This window comes from Strix uralensis, chromosome 2 (assembly GCF_047716275.1).
Source record: "Strix uralensis isolate ZFMK-TIS-50842 chromosome 2, bStrUra1, whole genome shotgun sequence".
NCBI lineage: Eukaryota > Metazoa > Chordata > Aves > Strigiformes > Strigidae > Strix > Strix uralensis.
The window spans coordinates 64,634,686-64,654,035 of NC_133973.1; the positions used below are offsets into that span (position 1 = coordinate 64,634,686).

The 19,350-nt window shown below is 41.3% G+C and overlaps 1 protein-coding gene across 1 annotated transcript in view; it reads right to left on the reverse strand.

Annotated features, from left to right (window-relative positions):
* Positions 1-14,095, reverse strand: part of VWA3B (von Willebrand factor A domain containing 3B) — a 67,114-nt gene extending 53,019 nt beyond the window's left edge. Inside the window, 6 exon segments of the mRNA XM_074860955.1 lie at positions 1,248-1,417; positions 5,288-5,447; positions 7,522-7,772; positions 10,150-10,244; positions 12,104-12,322; positions 13,874-14,095. Coding sequence (XP_074717056.1) covers positions 1,248-1,417; positions 5,288-5,447; positions 7,522-7,772; positions 10,150-10,244; positions 12,104-12,322; positions 13,874-13,913 — 935 coding nt within the window. The 5' untranslated portion in view covers positions 13,914-14,095.
* Between the last annotated feature and the right edge of the window lie 5,255 nt (positions 14,096-19,350).

Here is a 19,350-nt window from a genome sequence, read left to right on the forward strand (position 1 = left end):
AAAAGAAGATTGCGGGAATCATATAAAACAAAATGATTCCTCTCATCTCCCTGCCACAACCCTTCTTCCCTCTTTATCTACCATACAAGAAATATTCACTTTCCCTTTTTAAAAGAGGTAAAAACACTTCCAAAAGAAAATGAAGAATGGTGACCGGCAATGTACCTGGTATCAATGGAGGTACCACAGTTCCAAATGACCACAGTCATTTTAGACACACATCAGACCAGAGCGAACATAACACTCTCCCACAGACTTGTTTTTTGGCAGACACTCCACCTCTTAAAAGCTTCTTCTAAACACAGATGGCTATAAAATAGCTAAGCAGCTGCCATCTTACCAATTGCTCTGCTGTCATTTGAGAGGTTTCTACTGCTGGAGGTCTTCCCACTCTTGCACAAACAACAGTGAAACAGAAAGAGCTAGCAGCCATTTCACAGCTCTGTAACTGCACGGTGACTTCTGTTAAGCAGACAAACACCTACTGACTCCTACTGCCCTCATGCTGTTCAGCATGAATTTGGTATTGTGGGGTTTTGTGTTTGTTCATTTGTTTTCCTTATTTTGATATCAGAATCAAGATTAAAGTTTTATTACCCCTCTCTAGTGAAGGCTGATTCTCACCACATGGCTGATTCCCAGGATAAAGTAGCCAACAAGACATGTGGAATATATCCACTTCCACCAACCATACCAAATAGATGCTAGGGACCATGGTACAGAACTGCATTTCCACACAACCATGCCTGATGGATAACACCACATCAATTTTCTGTTGTTCCAAGAACTGCCCATTTAGGACAGGCATTATCTTTTCAGTACATGTCTGTATGGCACTTGATCCCACAAAACTCTAGATCCTTTGCTGGTGCCTGTGGATATTACCAGAGTACAAAGCAATACAATAAAAACTTGTTTCAGTTTATGTTGTGATCCTTTCCCCTGAACAATTTTTCAGACTTCAGAAGAGGAGCAGATGACAGACAAAAGGATATAAAAAAGGAACAGCTTTTCTGCAAGCCAGTGAGCACATATGTGGAGAAGCTGGTCTGTTCAAGTAAGTCCTGCATTTTAATCATATCTCTTATACTATTTCCCCAGTTTCCCCCGATTGCTTACTGAACTCTTTGCCTCATTTTCCTCATGAGTAAAACAGGGATTATATTCAGATACTTTCTGATACCATTCCTAGCAGCAAAGCACTTTACAAGTACTGAAATCATTACTGTGCTGCTTCTTTGTCATACCTGCCAGAGGCCAAGCGGCTCAAGTCTTTCAGAAAAATAATAGTTTCATCTTCCCTAGCATTGAAAGATACAGTGTTGACTGGACAGGGGCCATCAGAAACCTTCTCAAGGAGTAGCTGCTTTGTGTCCACTGGAACATCACCCACAGCAAAGTAATAAACGGCTTCAACCTGTCATTAAACAGAAAAAAATTGGGAATTGGAAGACATTGTTTTACATAGATGCTTGGTACTTATTCAAGCACTTTCCCATGATGAGTACTAGTAGGAAAATTTGATAGAACTGATGCATTACTTGGGCTATAAGATTTTCAGATCTTTGGTTCTCCCTCTTATTTATGCTAGTAATTCAAACAAAGTCCACACAAAATTTCCTGAAGTGAGAAGAGAGCCTGGCCCACAGCCCCTGGGTCTGATTCTGCTCAATGCAAGCCCCTTTTCACAGAAGTTAACTGAAACCAAAGAGAGGTGTAAGGAAGGACAACTGTATTAGTAAGGATAAGGCTCTGTGCCACATTCCACTTTTATGAAGAGAGATGCTATGTTGGTGCCTTGCCAGGGCTGAAAATCAGTAGGAACTTTTACACCAGACATGCTTTTACTGGCAGCATGTATTTTAAGGGTAGGAAAGTTGCATCATTCTTTGAGTTACTGCTGGTATTTACAGATAATTCATATTTTTAATACTTCCCAAGGCAGAGGGAGCTTGACAGGTTTATTATGACCACACACACTTACATTCTGAAAATGTTATTGCAAGAAGAGAAAGAAGCTGAAGAAATGTCCTTTAGTCATTGTTTGAGTATGACAACACGAGGGATTTGATGCTACCTGCACTTATTCATGCTAACAATCCTCATGGTAAGTATGCTTCTTGAATTTTCACCATCATTAAAAACAAATGTAACAACAGCTATCCCATGATGATGTTCAAGACAGTAAGTCGAACCTATCAGTCTTATGGCGTGTTATATACCAACTGATAAATATCTGATAAATAGTTGTTTAACTGAGAAAATACACTTGAATATGACTAGGAATCTCAGGACATGCACCACAAAAGAGAAGACAACTATTTGAGTCCGGGATGGCACTGCACCCACATAATTTCATGCAGTAGTAAAGCAAATTCAGTATCACCTGTAAGTGTGTTCATGCATTTCCACTACTGCCTTCGATGCTGATTTATATTTCAGCTCCCTGAGTCAACAGACTGGCACATGAACATCTTTTGTCAAGTTTGGACTCAAAGCTTCCAGGCTGTAGGATCCCTGTGCTCTCCCACATCATAAGCATGTTGATACAAACTGACATGGACTTCTGGATTTCAAGCTCTCTCCCTCCTCTATCTTTTGCCACAAATACTTGGACTAATCCTGGAAGACATCTTGAGCTAACACTAGAAAGCATTGCTCCCAAGCAGCAACCCAATCTCAGGCTAGACCAGCAGCAGCACCTTGCCACCTTGGGCTTCCCTTGGATCTTGTAGAGGGGGCAAGACACTCCACTGTGGGAGGCAGGGCCCATGGTTATAGACCACACTTTCTTGGGAGCAAGCAGGTCTGTGGTCAGCCACGTGTCCTGACATCACTGTTAATGCTAGACAAATATTAAGGTTAAAGAGAAGAATAAATGTGTTTGATTAAAGTGCAAGATTAACAAAATACTTACTAGCTTTAGAAAAAGGTGCAGAGAAGCAAAATGAAAAAACTCTTGCACCTATTTGTGCTTTAGTTCAGTTTTACAAGGTTCCCTTTCTGTTTCATCCAGCTAAAAAGCTATCCGAGCATGCACACAGCTCGCCCAGCTGAGACCCAGTCCTTGGACAACACCTTGTTCCTATTCCTTTTGCTGAAGAGGCTCCTGCCCTGGGGGAATGCATGCATATTGCACAAACACTTTCCCAGGTGTTCCCTCAGATTCCCATCTTCTCGCCCTTTCTCCTAAGACTGCCAATAATTCATAAACTTGATGTTCAATAGGATATCAATTTTCACACTTCCTGCAACGGATTTATTTACTGCCTGCCTCTGCAGCTTTCAAAATGCAGACATTTCTTGGGTATTGCTGATGCAGAACCAACTCCTCACAAGAAAATAAATAAAAATTGCTAACCACAGATAATTAACTCTACTTAACTACAAACCCAGCAATACCACGCCACAAAGGAAATGTTCCTTACAGATTAGTGGGGAAGGGTTAAAACCTTTCCATTTAGTCCTTCATATTTTGAAAATTATAATTTATGCAGCCATCTAAACAAGCAAACAAACTTCATAAAATAACAGGAAGGACGACAACATGAACAGTTCCTCACAGTCTTTACCTTGGTGGGGTGGTGTGTTTTGGATGAGTGACCCACACTTCGCAGAGCAGCACCTGTACAGAACCGCAAGTTAAACACTGCGGATGCATCTGTGGCAGGTAGAGCTCAAAGGATTGCAACCTTACAGAGAGTGATCTTGAGCTTGGGACTGACCGGTCATGAGGAAAGGAAATCTAGGGAGTCACCACACATGGGAAGAAAAACTCAGCTAAAGGAACGACAGGAAGAGCCAAGTCTAGGGAAAAAAAGAACTATTGTTTTGGAGCAACGTCTGTTGATAAAGCCAGTTCTGAGGATTGAGTCATTTACGACTGTTCAGTGAGCATGCAGCTTTTGCCTAGGACTGAACGGGGTCTCCCCCAACCTGCAGTACAGTGAAGTTTGCACTCAAGTGAACTGTCAGTTAGGAATGACAATGACTGTATTTAGGAGTAATTGAAGTTTGTTTTATGTTGAGCACCTCCCACAACTGACTCCCCCAGATTACCCATTAGCCCACCAATGTCCAGAAAAAAATAATAGATATCTCACTGTTGGACAGATTTTAATTTCTGTTTCTTCATAGACAGACCCACCAGGTCCAGCAAGCATTTTTTTTCATCCAGACAATACTGAAATCTAAATACAATCTTTTTTGTTTCCCACCACAAAATCAGTAATACACTGCAAGTTGAAAGTGTTAATAAAATTTATGAAGGAGGCATTTAAAAAAGCAGTCATAAAAAATCTCACTGTTGCACAATTTGTTCCTCTCTCAGTTCTTTTTTAATATCAGTTTCCAAACATCAAGGTTTATTTGGATGAGAATCCACCAGCACAGGGAACCAGAAGGAAGGAAACTCAAGCCAAATTTACCTTCTTCAATCAAGGTCTCAGAATGAGATTTTCAAAGGAGTTAGGATTGGATCTGTGCACAGGGATGGATCTTAATGGCAGTGAAAACCAATGATTCTAGTCCACACACAGTAGGCCCAATTTTCCATTAAATTTGGGTGCTAGGGAACTGAAGCAATGTACTTTGCAAGCAAATTTCATAAAATATCTCTTTAACAACACAAGTTTTAAGTGACTAGTTCAAAAGATGGTATACATGATTTAAGTCTTGTGACTCTGCTATATATAATGAATAAAGTAATATGGTACTTTTAGAAACAGACAGAATTTAGCAATACCTGTGCATGCTTTGTCTTTTTGTCCTGGAAGAAATTCTAGCTATAACCCATATGATGAAAAAGGATTTGCATACCCCTACCATGAGTTAACGCTTAAATAAATCTCTGTACCTACTATTTTGGATTTTAAATATAATTTTTCATGAGCACTTTGGATACATAACAAAATAAGAATGGTTCTCCTGTCTCCAATAATGTTGATACTAGCAATTTTCTCATAAACTTGAAGCCCTGAAAAATATATATGGCCAAGTGGAAGGGAAGATGTTTTCTCTTTCCCTTAATGACTGAATATGTTATTTATTCTGTGCACTCTAGAAAAGAAAATAAACAAGTTTCTGCATTCAAAATACAGTACATTTACATAAACAGGCCATCAGTAAACATAGTATGCAGCTACTCTTGGAGGAAAAAAAAAAACTTTCCAAATGCCATCATTAATATTTATCTGTGCAATATTCATCAGGGCAAATCACAGTAGCCAGTCTGGCACTGAATATTTTTGGATTTACTTGAGGCTTCTGAAAAGATGTATGAGCTTACCGCCTCATCACTCATGGCTTCCAGCAGGGCTTCAGCAGAGTTGATATGGCTGGCAGCTGTCATATGGTCCAGCTTCCAGAGCCACGTAACGGCAGACTTTACAGTATGCTCAGACACAGGAGTAGATTTCTGTTGCCACTTCATAAGATTCTGAGCAGCCCTGAAAATGACATCAACTGTAAATTCGAAATACTGAGAATAATGCTGTCAGAGCAAAAGAGTGGAGCTCTGCTATTGTTATATTCCATTCTTAAGTAATAATTACAATAAACCATACTAAATCTAGATTTCAATAAAAGAAGTCGAGAAAAAATAAAACCCTTAGAAAAATATTGTCATTTTTATAAGAATTTTTTTTGAGACATCTGTTTCCAAAGTAGGGTCAAGAGAGCTAAAGTACTTTAAAACCAGTTCCTAATTCATATCTCCATTTAACATAAAAACACAGTCAGGTTTTTAAAATATTTGTATTAAAAAAAAAAAAAGCTGGCTTCCACAGGTCTCTTTCCACAACTTGCTGCATGACCTTTGTGTCAGATCATTTTAACCACCATGCTTTTTTTGTAGTAGGGCTCATCTTTATCTACCCATCAAAATAAAACTTGTGATGCTAAGCTTTTTGATATTGTAATTGATCAAAGCCCTTAGTCTTAATGGCAGTACAAAGTATATGCGCATATATGCCTGTGCATTTGTACATGAAAAAACAGAAAGCATATAAAAACCCAACTGGTTCCAGTATCTGTGACATTCCATCAAGTACTATTTTGAAGAGTTTCCTGCAAATCTAAAAGACAAGTATGTTTATCAAGATTATTTTAAAGTTATAATTTATAGGATATATTGTCTTTTGTATCCCTCCTGTGCAAACAAACAAATAGATGAACACAATTATTATGCCTCAATTTTGACTTGGCTTTGCAGATCATTTTTAAAGAAAATGTTTTATGTGCTTCTCAAAAGCTACGGAAGTTATCTTCTTCTTTTCAAATCTCAATTGCATCACAAGCTAGAGAATTAAGATAGGGCACCAAAATCAAATCTGTAGGACAAAGCTGCGGTAAAGCAACTTTAAGAATCACAGTGTAGTTGCAAGTTATCATTGTGGAAACCAATTCTAAAATTATATGACTTAATTTGTGCATCATTTTTTTCACAGTCACAAAATTCCACTCATCTGTCCAAACTCAAGCTTACACATTCAAACCTTTATGCATATATGAGAATCTGTGCAGAGATATATAAATTTGAATTAGCTGCTTCTATTCTTCTATTTGTAACTAAACTCAAATGCGTTTACTCATGGTAGGGAACAAGCAGTTGTCTTTTGTTATGGAAATATAGTATTGTTTCCTACTTCTGCTACTGATTTCTGTGACCATGGAAATCTATAGAAATACAAATGACTATGCCTGTGTCTATGGCACTTGGGGGAGTGAACCTTTAGCTGTAAGGCAGAAACCTGTAATGACTAAAGACACAAGAGTGCCTAGGCAGTCAGATGGGACCTCGCTGTCTCACTCTGTACTACTTAGATGCCTGAAGATCATTCCCACTATTGCAAAGTCCCCCTTATCTTTCTGTTTTTCTGTGCTACATTTGTAGAAGGCATATATCAGTATTTAGGTTCTGTTATTCTTTCTCTGTTCTTCAGGGTAACAATGGTCTGTTAAATGGAAGTAGCAAGCTCAGCATGACTGTGGGTGAAACTTGGTGGAAAATCTACAGATATTACCATGACACAAATCAGGACAATTTTCACTACAGAAAGCGTATTATCCAAACACATGTCTATGTGATATGTGACTCCTTTTTATTCTCCAGCAATGGGCAGACATGGACTTCTTTGTTCAGCCTAAAGAAGAGAAGGCTCTGGGGAGACCTTAATCTGGCCTTTCAGTACTTAAAGGGGGCTTATAAGAAAGATGGGGACAGACTTTTCAGTAGGGCCTGTGGTGATAGGACAAGGAGTAATGTTTTTAAACTAAAAGAAGGTAGATTCAGACTAGATATAAGGAAGATATTTTTTACAATGAGGGTGGTGAAACACTGGGACAGGTTGCCCAGAGAGGCTGTGGATGCCCCATCCCTGGAAACATTCAAGGTCAGTCTGGAGCTTTGAGCAGCCTGATCTAGCTGAGGATGTCCCTGCTTATTGCTGGGGGACTGGACTAGATGAGCTTTAAAGGTCCCTTCCAACCCAAACCATTCTATGATTGATTCTTTCTGCTTACCGAATGAGGTTGAATTTGGCAACTTGGGTCACCTGTTCCACAAGTACCATAGAAAGTGCATCCCGACATAGATCAAATTCAGTTGGAGCTGCCGTGCCAAAATCCAAAACAATTACAATGCACCGTTCTTGAATCACTCCAAATATCTGCCGGCTCTCACTGGTTAACCATTCCATTCGCTGCTTATATAGCTCAATAGCTCCCATTAGACAATCCACAAAATGAAGAATCAGTTCTTTTTTGGCTGTCAGCTTTATTTAAATAAGGGAGAGAAAGAAATTGAACATCAAAACAAATAATACAAATGCAGCCCCAAGCTTAGCACAGCTGCAATAGCTGGTTTGCAAGTGCCAGATATGCCAGCCAAGGTAGGAGTGAAAACAACCCATTTTTCTTCCACTATTTCAAGAGCAAATACTTGACAAATGCATCTAAGCTATAAAGAAAAGACACTGCATTTTGTCCTAATTGCTTTTCATAATCTTTTTATATGAGCATGGGACAGTGCCAGTGGGTTGTCTGACTTGTCTGCCTCAAGACTGGAGCAATTAGAATGAGCTGAACACAGGCTAAGATGTAGAAAGGGCTGCAGAGCAGATGGGTGAACAAACAAGGACACAGAAACTTTGTACCCTCTTAGACTAGAATTTTGACTGGCTCTTAAAATTTTGTACAGCCATAAAAGGGAGCTTATGATTTGGTTCTGGGGCACTTCAATCTCCACCTTGCCTTTAGCATTTGAAAGGAAAATGTAAAATGTTTCCTGTTTGTACCATTATTTCACTAACAATGCCCAGAAGTACAGATTAACTATTTGTGGGTAGGTGCTTAGGCAAATTAGGTTCAGACAACTGCAATCAACAACTGAAAATTCCCATGCCATATCAGTAAAATAAGAAAAACCTAGATTCAGTATTAAAATTAAAACCAGCAGACCCTCCCTATGAATATATGTATACACGTGCACCACGCAAAACAATCTGTGAGTTTAAAAAATCACCACAGGTTCCAGTATAAAGACATTCCCCCAATATCTCTGACCCATGTCAGCTAATTTACCAGCTACCTTCTACCTCCAACTACCTTTCCGGGACTAAATACAAAACCTTGGAGATACAAATGTTTTAAAACAAGAACATTTCTTGGGAAGAAGATATTTTGTGTATCAATCTGCACACTTCTTCCTCTCATTTGTATTTTTCTCTGTTCTTTAATGTCAGCTAGGGCCCTGTAATGTGCCTCCCAGATACAGAGTCTCAGGCTGTCTGCCAAAGGAATGTAGGCCTGGGAAGGAGCACTTAGAAAATCCAGTTTCCTCTTATGACAGCCAGACTCATACAAAGAAGCTAACTGCACTACACCGATCAAACTCCATCTTAAAATAAAGCAGTTTTCTTGCACCACCCCTTCACTTGTAGTTGGCCAGTCCAGATTTCCATCTCCCTGAGGGCTGGAAAACTTCTGACTGTCTAGCCTAAATTTATTCATGGCAGCTCATACCCATTTATTCTTGGACTAGCATGCCTTTTAGCATAGAAAACTATAGCTTTTCCCTATCCCTGTAATTCGCCTTTCTGTAGGCATTTGGGGCAATAATGCTACCCTTTGTCAGTCTTCTTACTTACATATGACAACATCAACCAAGCCCTCTTATAAGATCAGCACTGCATTGCAGTTCATCTTACTAGCTCTTCCCAGTACCTCTTCTGGTCTGAATAGCTTCCTCTCAACCTGTGGTAACTGTACACAGTATTGTACACAATATCCTAAATGAGATCTCACCAGATATTGTATAGTGGCATTGCTACCTTAGTGCTACTAGAAATGTCTTTCCTACTGCTTGCAACATATCCTAAGATTAAAAGACATTATGTAGATATTTCATAAGGAATTAATGGGAAAAAATGAGAGGAAAAGGCTCCCTGAAAAGGTTCTTTCCCCATTTTTAAGCCTTGTGCCTCAGAAATTACTCTAATTATCAGAAAAAATGATGAGCCATTTGCTTTTGTAAAACCCTTTATGAATTAACTCTCTCCCCTCCTCGCTCACATGCGTATCTCTTCAATCTGAATCCATCCTCTTAACAATGGGGCTGCCAGCAGCTGTTGCTAAGACATTCCTTAGAACATGAGCCTGGGCAGAGATCCAGCTAGCTGTCTCTATAGAGTAGGCTGAGCCTTTTGTGACCTGCTGGCACTAAGCAAAGCAGCGCTTTGCATCAGCAACGACAGCGCATTATGTCTTCTTATTTCAGTATCCCCATTTGTTTTATTGACTATGATTTTATTTTTTTTAACTCGCCTGAGCATCTTCTTTTTAAGAGTTTCCTCTTTCAACACAGGGTAAATGTTGCTTAGAAACTGCAGGCTTGTCTGTGAAGATTTACTGCAATGCTGCACCAAGGCAAGAGCATAAGACTTTGCAAGGAAAAAAGATATCTAGCTTCTCTACCACTGATTGTTATAATTAACAGTTTGACAAAACAGAAAAAAAAAATCAAAAGATAAAGTTCTCACAAAGAATGTAAGTATTTCATGCCATAGGAAGACATTTTAGTCACATCATTCTGCTATAGTGATAATAACTTCTAAGTGCACAGGGAAGTTAGCACAAGTCAGTCACACTTACATTATACACACTGCCATCTTGTGCTCTCTTGTATTGAGGAAACAGACCATCTGCATACCGAGAAGCCACAAGTTTCCCCAAGGTGGTCACATAATCTACAGTGAAGGTTACAAAAGATCAAGTTGCTAATCATAAGGATTACTTCAAACAGATATTTTTCAGGTTGATGTGCATACCATCCGTGTATAAGGCACATGCATCCGTATTGAACTCCTGACGTTAAGAAATTTGAGAGAAATTCTAATTATGTTTTTGTTTTACAATTTTTCTGGCTATGTCTATGATGGGGCCCTGAGGGCACCAACAGGCCTTGATGACACTGATCAGCCTCACCTGGGGTTTCCACTCACAGGGCCCTCAGGCCTGGGCACCCAGTCTTTGCTTTAGCTGTGTTGTAGGTGTACCTGTCTCAAGTTCTGTTAGTGGAGCTCTCTCCTGGATAGACCTCCCAGCCCTATATCATAGCCATGTCTCCAGTTCTGTCTCTTGGATGTGGCTCTAAGATCTCTGTTGTGGCCTCGTCTCTGGCTCCATCTCCTGCTGCTCCTGGCTGCACTCCCTGGCTGGACCCTAGACATGGTTCATCACCTCACCCTGTCTGGGACTGTCTGTGGACACTGTTAGCAGCACCCTGTGGTGCTTAGATGCTGCAGAACTGCATCCTGGTCAGTGAGGGCACTGCCCGGGCTGCGGACCTGTTTGGCTCCTGGCTCATTTACCTGCCATGAAGCAGCCCTGCTCTTGCTACTCCCTGCCAGTTTAGTCCGAACTGGGGAAAAAACCCACATTCAATTATTTATAGTCCAAAAAGCTACATGGGACTTTAGTAAATGAAAGGTTTAGGCAATTAAACTTCTGTATTATCCATTTACCTCACAACAGGACTTGCAAATATTTGTCCATCAAACAAAATACAAAATCTGGTACAGATAATGCTGTTCTCTTACACAACTAAATGGGTGCAGAAGTGGGTGCAACTCAGGAAAAGGTTGCACTCTGCTCTTTCAGTAGCTAGAAATCTTCTACAGGATCTCCACTGATAGGAAAACACTAGGGGTGGGAATATTTAACGTCACAAAGCAGCTATTCTGTACAGCATGCTGCCCTGCTAAGCTAGTACATTCTGCTCCTAAAATTACACTGTAACAACATTAACCCTGCTTAACTGCTTCTTCTTCATCTACAGCATACAGGATTTCAGGATCTGCACCGTTGATCTTTGAATCCCCCATGGACACAAGCCAGCCAAAATCTTAAATTATGCAACCAAGAACAATTGCAATACATTACAATTCCTACTTCTCAGGCGGCAAGCTGTTCAAAGAAAAGAATATCTTACCATGCTCTGCAAAGCGCTATTATGGCAGTGATTAATAATTATTAGCAAACTCTTCCCCTCCAGCTGTCAGATAACTGCAAAGGAACATTTTTCTATAGCCTGACTTTGCACGAAAAGCAGCCTGAATTCTAATCAAATTTAACGGCTTCCTTAACGCTGGATCCCTGGAAATAATATACTATTCCCAAACAGGTTAGCTAGCCCTGATGGTCAACTAGTAGATCACAGATTATGGCATGGCATACATTACATTTGCCATCTTAAAATGGACGGAGATCTTATGGTGTGTTATTTGCAGGAAAACGACTAACAGCTTCAGCAGCATGAGTTATTTGCTAGTCCTAGCTAAATTGGAGAGGATTTGAACTGGAGCCTAGGGTAAAACAATGGTACAGTTGAGTAAGAAAAGCCCTTCTCAGATCAAAAGGAGATGGGGTTCCTCACTTCTCTGAACTGGCAATGTCAGCAACTGTGGATATAGCTTCCCCTTCTTCCATTATCATAAGACAACAGACAACGTGAAAATCTCCGCTGTGTACACTGGGGTCCAAAATGAGTGTGACCCTAGAGACTATTCAAAGTCAGGGGGTTTATTATTATTGATTTATTTTGTACCTTTCCTGTGCTGGAATCCAATCTGTGACAAAATCTGGGATAGGGACAACTTGTTTCTTTTGAGCCCGTGAAGTTGAAGCCATTTAGAAGATGAAATGAGGGGTTGTACATCCGTGTCCCACTGACTCACTGACAGTCTCCTTTCCTTCTCTTTTAATTTCTTCTTGTGGACCTTGTGGGAATCTTCAGGATCTTGTCTGTGCTTTGAATCAAAGGCATCTGTTGTAAAGAGAAATGAGGGACACACATTTATATTTTAACCAAATGATTCAATTGAATTGTCTCCTTTACCTGTAATTCCATGGTACTCTGTACACATATTGCTCATCTCATTTTCTTTTGTTATAGTGAACAATGTTCTTAATCTGGAAAGCTGCTCTCAGTCCTACCCATCTACTTGTTGTTATGTCTTTTTATTCATCCATGTACATTTACCTTCAACTTACCAAAGAAAATGTGTCTTTTATGGTGAAATCCAAGCCCTGAATCTAAGTCAAATTTGCCAAATGGTAATTCTTCCAGCTCCTAAGTCACCTTTCCTAAGTCTTGGGAATCAGAACTCATAATAGGCATTCAAAGATTGTCAGACCATCGCTACATACACATTAGAAGCATTATGCAATAGAAAAGGATTTCTTAACAACTGTATGTTGAACTCCTACCACAAGCAATAACAGCACCAGCAGCAGATCCTATTGCAAGGCTGGTGACACTGCCTCTCCTCACATCATTCACCTCAAGTGTAAATGATGTTCTGGCAGTATCTGCTCCAGGCTGTGATGGATCATGTGCATGCACAGGAAATCATGGACAGGAAGGTCCAGTTTCATTTTAAGTTCTACAGAGCAACAAACATATCTCAGCACCAATGTATAGTTGGCTGGGTTAGCTCCACTTCCAACTGGCAGCAGAGACAGCCCAGAGCCTAGAGTGGCTGAGGCAGAAATGGAAGCGATGACAACAGTAATGCCTCTGTTCCTCGGCACAGAGGTTCTAGGAGGACTTCGGTATTTCCTGCTCATTCCCAAAATACTCTGCATGAGCTAAGCTAGCTCTAGTTGATTAAATATCTTTGCTGTATCTAAGTTTACTTTCTGTGAACTTTTGAAATTTCTGTCCATTTTCCCCAGCATCAACATTATCTGGAGTATCCCAGTCCTCCACTGCCCATCTACTGTAAGCTGGCTGTAAATGTACCGCATGGATCAAACTGGTCAGATCTCTCTGCTAAGATCAAATACTACAATAACTGACCTAGTTACAAAGGTTCATTAGATAGACTGTTCCTCAGTTAATAATACATAAAGGAAATGAGACTATATCTTCAGAAATAATCTTTTAGTGTCAGTAGGCTTCTATATGATGCAGACTGTCACCAGCTCTTTCACAGCCATCAGCCCTATGAGCAGGGGGCTGGGCTGGCACGCCTGTAGAGGTTGGCATTTTACCAGCTCTCCTCCTCCACTCAGTACAGAAGCAGCAGTGACAGATGTTAACTCTAGAGAGAGACAGGTGAAGGTTTGCAGCTCTTTGAGCTTTGTTCACAGTCAGGCACCGTTTATAGTCACTCAAAGAGTCATTCCCAGTTTCCTTCTCTGAAAATGCAGAAGGGCCAGCACAGCACCCCATATACAGCACAGGTGAGAGTGGCACAGCTTCAGAATGGCTTGTACACAGCTAGCAGCATGCACAACACAGTGCTGCAAATGAACCTGGAAGTTATCCAGGAAAACATGGAATCTATGCAAAAAATAGTCCTGAAATACTCACAGTCACTCCAGGAAAGTCTCTTACACGGCTTGCCAGTCATGATAGATCTCTTGATTGGCAGGTCCTCTTCGCTTTCTTCTTAAAATCCTGAGGAATTATTATGTTTTAAAAAAAATTAAAATATTGCCATGCACAGGTCAATATAAACTGGAGACCAGCCTCACAGGCCCAGACAATAATAAACTGCAGAAGGTCGAGATCAAGATTTTCCTCAAGGAAAATAATATTATAAATGAAAAAGGATAGCTACTCCCCATGTCAAGAAAGGCTGAAGTCAGATTCGACAGGGAGTCTCATACTCAGAAATGGGAAAGTGGGAAATTGGTAATATGGCTTCCCATCCTTCCCTCTAAATTATCACAAAAAGAGCCAGTGTGGAAGTTTTGACACAGATATGCTAGAAAAATGAGTGTGATGTTTTGGCCTGCTGTCAGCCAGTTGTATTATATTCTATTATTGCTTTGCATTATACCTTACCTTTGCTATAATCCAGTTTATGACTAAACCTGGGAGTATCTGAGACAAAATTTTGTGAAGAGATTCATAACTTTGCCTATAAGACTACAAGATGATTCACAAAGAAAAAGAATTATATGCGTATACATGTACCTGTATGTGGTATAAGGCTCAACTGTGAATAAGACACAACATATAAATAGAAAACAAAATGCCAGACAAAGCAAGGTAGAATATATTGGCTGAGTGTATTCCTTTGAGACATGGTGTTTCACCATTTACTTGGTTCTTTTAATAAATAAGATGAATGAATGAGGGATATTCATGAATCACTAGCAGGCCAACTGCTAGCTATTGTCATCAAGCATTTTTTCCTATGGGAAAAGCAAAAAGGGAATAAAATAATAATCCAAAGACTTAGCCTCATCCCTCTTTCTTCATTGCAGAACTGAACATGCTATTTATTCCTCTTTTATGGGTTTAATTATCCATATGGAAATATATAAGCCATTCCAGTCTTTGTCCTGCTCATGCGGAGACATGAACAGTGTGAACAGCAGGGAGGACTCCAAAAAACCAGGACTCTGTTCTGCACCCTAACACTCCAGGCATTGTGCAGAAGATGCCCCCCTGTAGCACAACCCCTGACTAACCTGGACTTGGTGTCAGTGCAGTAAAATGAAACCCTTGCCATAGGGAGCCATGGCAGACAACGCCCATAGCGAAAGCCCATAGCGAGCCACCAGACTTGTGCCATTTCTCTCTCAGGCTGAAGAAATAGTGCCGCAGCGCTCTCACGGTAATAGCTGAGACACATTTCAAGCAGCAGCCTGCATCAGAGAACAAATCCCAGGTGCCAGATGCCCAGGGGTGTGGTGACAGGTTTTCCCTCGCATTAGCCTCCAGCACCTGGACACGAAATGCTGGCACCGTCTGAGAAGGAGCATTTGAAAGGAGACAAAGCGACTTCCAACGGAAACAGTGAGTTTACCTCAAGTCTTGGTAAGGCGAGTTCAGCCAGGATAACCTTCAGCCCAAAGTCTGAATCAAAACAGGTTATTTTCAAAAGGTGAACGAGAGTTCATCTGGGCGCCTTTACCCTTCCACTCCAGCCAGAGCAAACAGTTGCTAAAACCTTCACCCACCACACGCTTTGGGTTTTAACACATGTGGCAGGCAGTGTTTGCCAAGGGCATACGACCAGGCTGTCCCTCACACACGGGAACGCCTCGGGAAAGCCCACACCCATCGCAGCCCCAGAAGCAGCCCCACGCCACCCGAAGCGCCAAACCCCTGATGAAAGGTGTGCGGAGGGCTGAGACCGGCATCTGCCTGCTGTGGAAACTGGGCAGAGGCTGTCACAGCAAAACCACAGCTGGGCCTGAGGAAGAGCGGGAGCGCGGGACAAGGCCAGACTGGCCCCCGGGGCCACCCAGGGTGAGGCACAGCCATGTCACTCACCAGCGTTGGCAAGCGATAGCCGCGCTGTGCCCTCGCAGCCACCCTCACAGCCGCCACCTGAGGTAACCGACCGTGTCCCCGGATACACCGCACGGAAACGGGCACGGAAGGGAAGCCGAGACCTCTGGGGTGAAGGGCTACGGTCGGCGTCACACCCCGAGCCTGCCTGCGGCCCCGCCGCCGCCGCCCTCCCTGAGACGCTGTTGTCTTGGAGACCGCCCGGTTGCTACGGCATGGCCGCACCCCACCCGCTGCCGCCGGGCCTGCGCCCCGAGCAGAAAGGGAGGGAGGAGGAAAAGCCACCCGAGGGCGGCAAAGGGGGTAGGTGAAGGCTTCGACACGGGACCACTGTGAGGGAGCATAAACCGGAATAAGTTCATTGTCAACAGACGGCACAACAACGACGTGCATTCATTTCTTCGGGAGCCAAAAATACACGAGTCACAGAATCTGTATATAGTGGATCCGAGTCTTCCGGTCTTGTTAATTCTTAATTTAGTCTAAGCCATTGACGATATTTATACTAAGAGCAGCCATGTGTCCTTTGTGTAAGTCAGAGGAACAATATACGCTGCGGGGAATTGCCATGCTCCTGGAGGAGCCTAACTAAAACTTATTCCAGTGTAATAAAATATACGAAAAGATGTGCATCATAAACCTCGATATTAAAAAACTCACGTTGATGTCAGATAGCCAGAAACCCAGGTTTGTATTTGCAGTATTTGGGCTGTATATGTTTGTAAGCATAGTTTCCAGCTAAGAAACAGATAGTGCAGAGCTCTGCACTTTCTCTGTTTTGCTTTGGTTTACTACATAATCACAAAGTAATAAAAAGATCAGTCGCTTTATAGGATCAGCGGATCAGTTTTATCTACATATTGATGTTCAGATGGAAACACACACCTGCAGGCACGGACAGGGCCGTCCTGTGGCACGCCAAAGCATTGGCTTCAGCTCTCTGAGGTGGCTTGGTAAACAGCAATAGCAAAGAAAAGTTCCTTATAAGGCATGTGGTTGGGATGGGAGTGTGGCTTCCTGGAGCTCCAGCTTCTTGTACAGTTGGAACCAAGGGTTTAAAGACTAGCCGAGGCATGGAAAATCATTCAGGATTGCACAATTCTTCCCCTGAGGTATAGAAAAGGCATTTATTTCTCAGGCATGAAACAGTTACCCATCATATCATTAAAAATAGTAGGTACTGAATGTTCTCTCTCGAACACCCCAACTGCCATAGCACAAGCTTCTTTAGAGACCCATGTTTGGGGGGGGGCTTTTAAAATTTATCTTGAAATGGATTTATAAGTAGATGCCCAAAAGTCAAACTAGTCAATCCCCTGATTTGTTTTGCTGCTTCCAGCAACAGAATTTTTTTATCAAACACCCAAACAGCCTCACTCAGGTAGTTTTTTTTTTGCACTATGCAGATCGAGTCCATCTATTCTCATGTCTAAATGTCTCTAAATGTAGTAATTAGGAGTTTTTTAAAAAAGTGATTATATGTGCTGTAACTTTCTACGCATAGAGTCTGCCAGAAACCTTCACTCTAGGCTTGGCTATGCTAAACAAAAAGTGTTGCAAGAAAACATTCCTTATAATTCTTTGAATTGCAGGGCTTGTACAACCGCCTGACAAGCCCAGGGGCAAAGGCTGGCAAATGCAAAGCTACTTCTAGCTCCCACAGGCTTCACGATCAACCGGCTGTCATCTCTTAGGTAAAGTTCTTAGGAAAATAAAATGCTCTCTGCACATCAAATAAACATTGTTCCTTGTTCATGTGGAAGCCCTGTTTTGGCCGCTGCCCACCCTGCAACTCATGCAGAAAATGAGGAATGTATTCTCCAGATGCTGCCTGCTGAATGAGGCAAGGCGGAATAATAAAGGAGGCGGGAATCTAAGTAACTGGGAAGTGGGAGTTCACTCCTTGAACAAGGATGATAAAAGTAAATCTTGAGCCATTCTGTCATCTGACCTTTAGGCTGAATGATGAAGTGATATTGATGGGTGGAAAGCATGTTATTATGTCATTCATTAGAGAATGTATTGTAACGCAGGCCTGAGATTGCATTAGCAAGCATGACTGTGTCCTGACTCTAGAATATTTCACTTATCAATAAATATATTTGATCACCTTTTCTTATGGCTAAAAATCAGCATTGTCAGCATTCCTCTATATTGGAGCTTGCAACATGAAACTGTTGGCTTGGTTTTTATGATGATTCTTTTTCAACCAAAATAAAACCATAATCCACTCTTTTTCTGTCTTCCATTTAAAAAATCCCAACTCTTTAGCATATTCTCTTTTTTTAATAATTAAACCACATTTAACATAAGTTTGCAAAATTTCTTTAACCATGCAAAGCATTGTACATGATGCACCTAATCTAACTGCTATCGTATTAAGAAAGAGGCAGTCACTTATAGTGATACACAGGATCAGTAAGTAAGGATACTTAACGGCACTGATGCTTATGGCTATGATAGTACAAAGAATGGAGCTTCACCAGGAAGCTTAACACTGTCACACATCCTGCCCTGAGATGCCATGCTTCCTGTTGACTCCCTCCCAAAGAGAGACAGGAATCAGTTGCAAGGGGTAAGGAAAAAAACAAAAGCAAGCTGGATTGAAGCTGAGTTAATGCTGTCCTTACCAGACACATTGTTTACAGTGATTGTCTAAAAAAAAAATGTGTACACCTAAAAACCGGTTTATCAGCACAGGCAGAATATAAAAAGCATAAGAAGAAAGTCAAGTGAAAAACTTTAAATACTCCTTTCATGTTATGTTGTTTTCACCCTTCAAGAGCCTCCTAAAAAAATTTCTTTATAGTATGTCTGCAAAAGTCAGAGGTAAATGAGCTAACCATAGAAGATCTGACTCTGGTATCAGCAGTAGTATAGCAAAATGAGTGTGGGATTTTGCCTGTTCCTGCCTAAAAGGCAGGCAAACAAGGCAAAACAGAGCATTGGGCAGAAGAGCTGGATTTAAGGCAGGCTCAATCACATCTGTACAGCATTGCACTGTACATTTACCCAAAGAAGTTTTTTTAAGTTTCTAGACATCCCTTAAATTGTTTCTTTGGGTTTTTAAGATATTCTTTAAGTTCTGCGTGTCAGAACTGTGCAGCTTACAGCCTGTGACTGATTTACAGCCCATGGGCACCTTAGTCTGTCTAATGTGAACTTAGAAAGAAGTAATCACACTTTTGGGTGAGGACATTGTAGGGGTGAGGTGGCATGAAATGAAAAATTAGGCACTGTGTAGTAGGAGAGTGGAGGATGAAGGGAGGCATGGGAAAGGGGGCAAATGGGGATAAACTAAAACTTTAGGGGGAAAAGCTAGAGGCAGGAGGGGAGCTAAGGGGTATGTGACTCATGTGGAATGGCAGGGAGAAGTAAGAATTCAAGCTGTAGAAGTGAGATCCATGTTAAAGAGGTGGATACACATAATAGGAAAATGGGGAAGGGCTGGACTGGCATGGTGGAAGTGATGTGTATAGGGGCTTTTTACCTCTTGCCCCACAATCTGCATAACAAATTGTATGTGCTGGATAAAGCGTGAG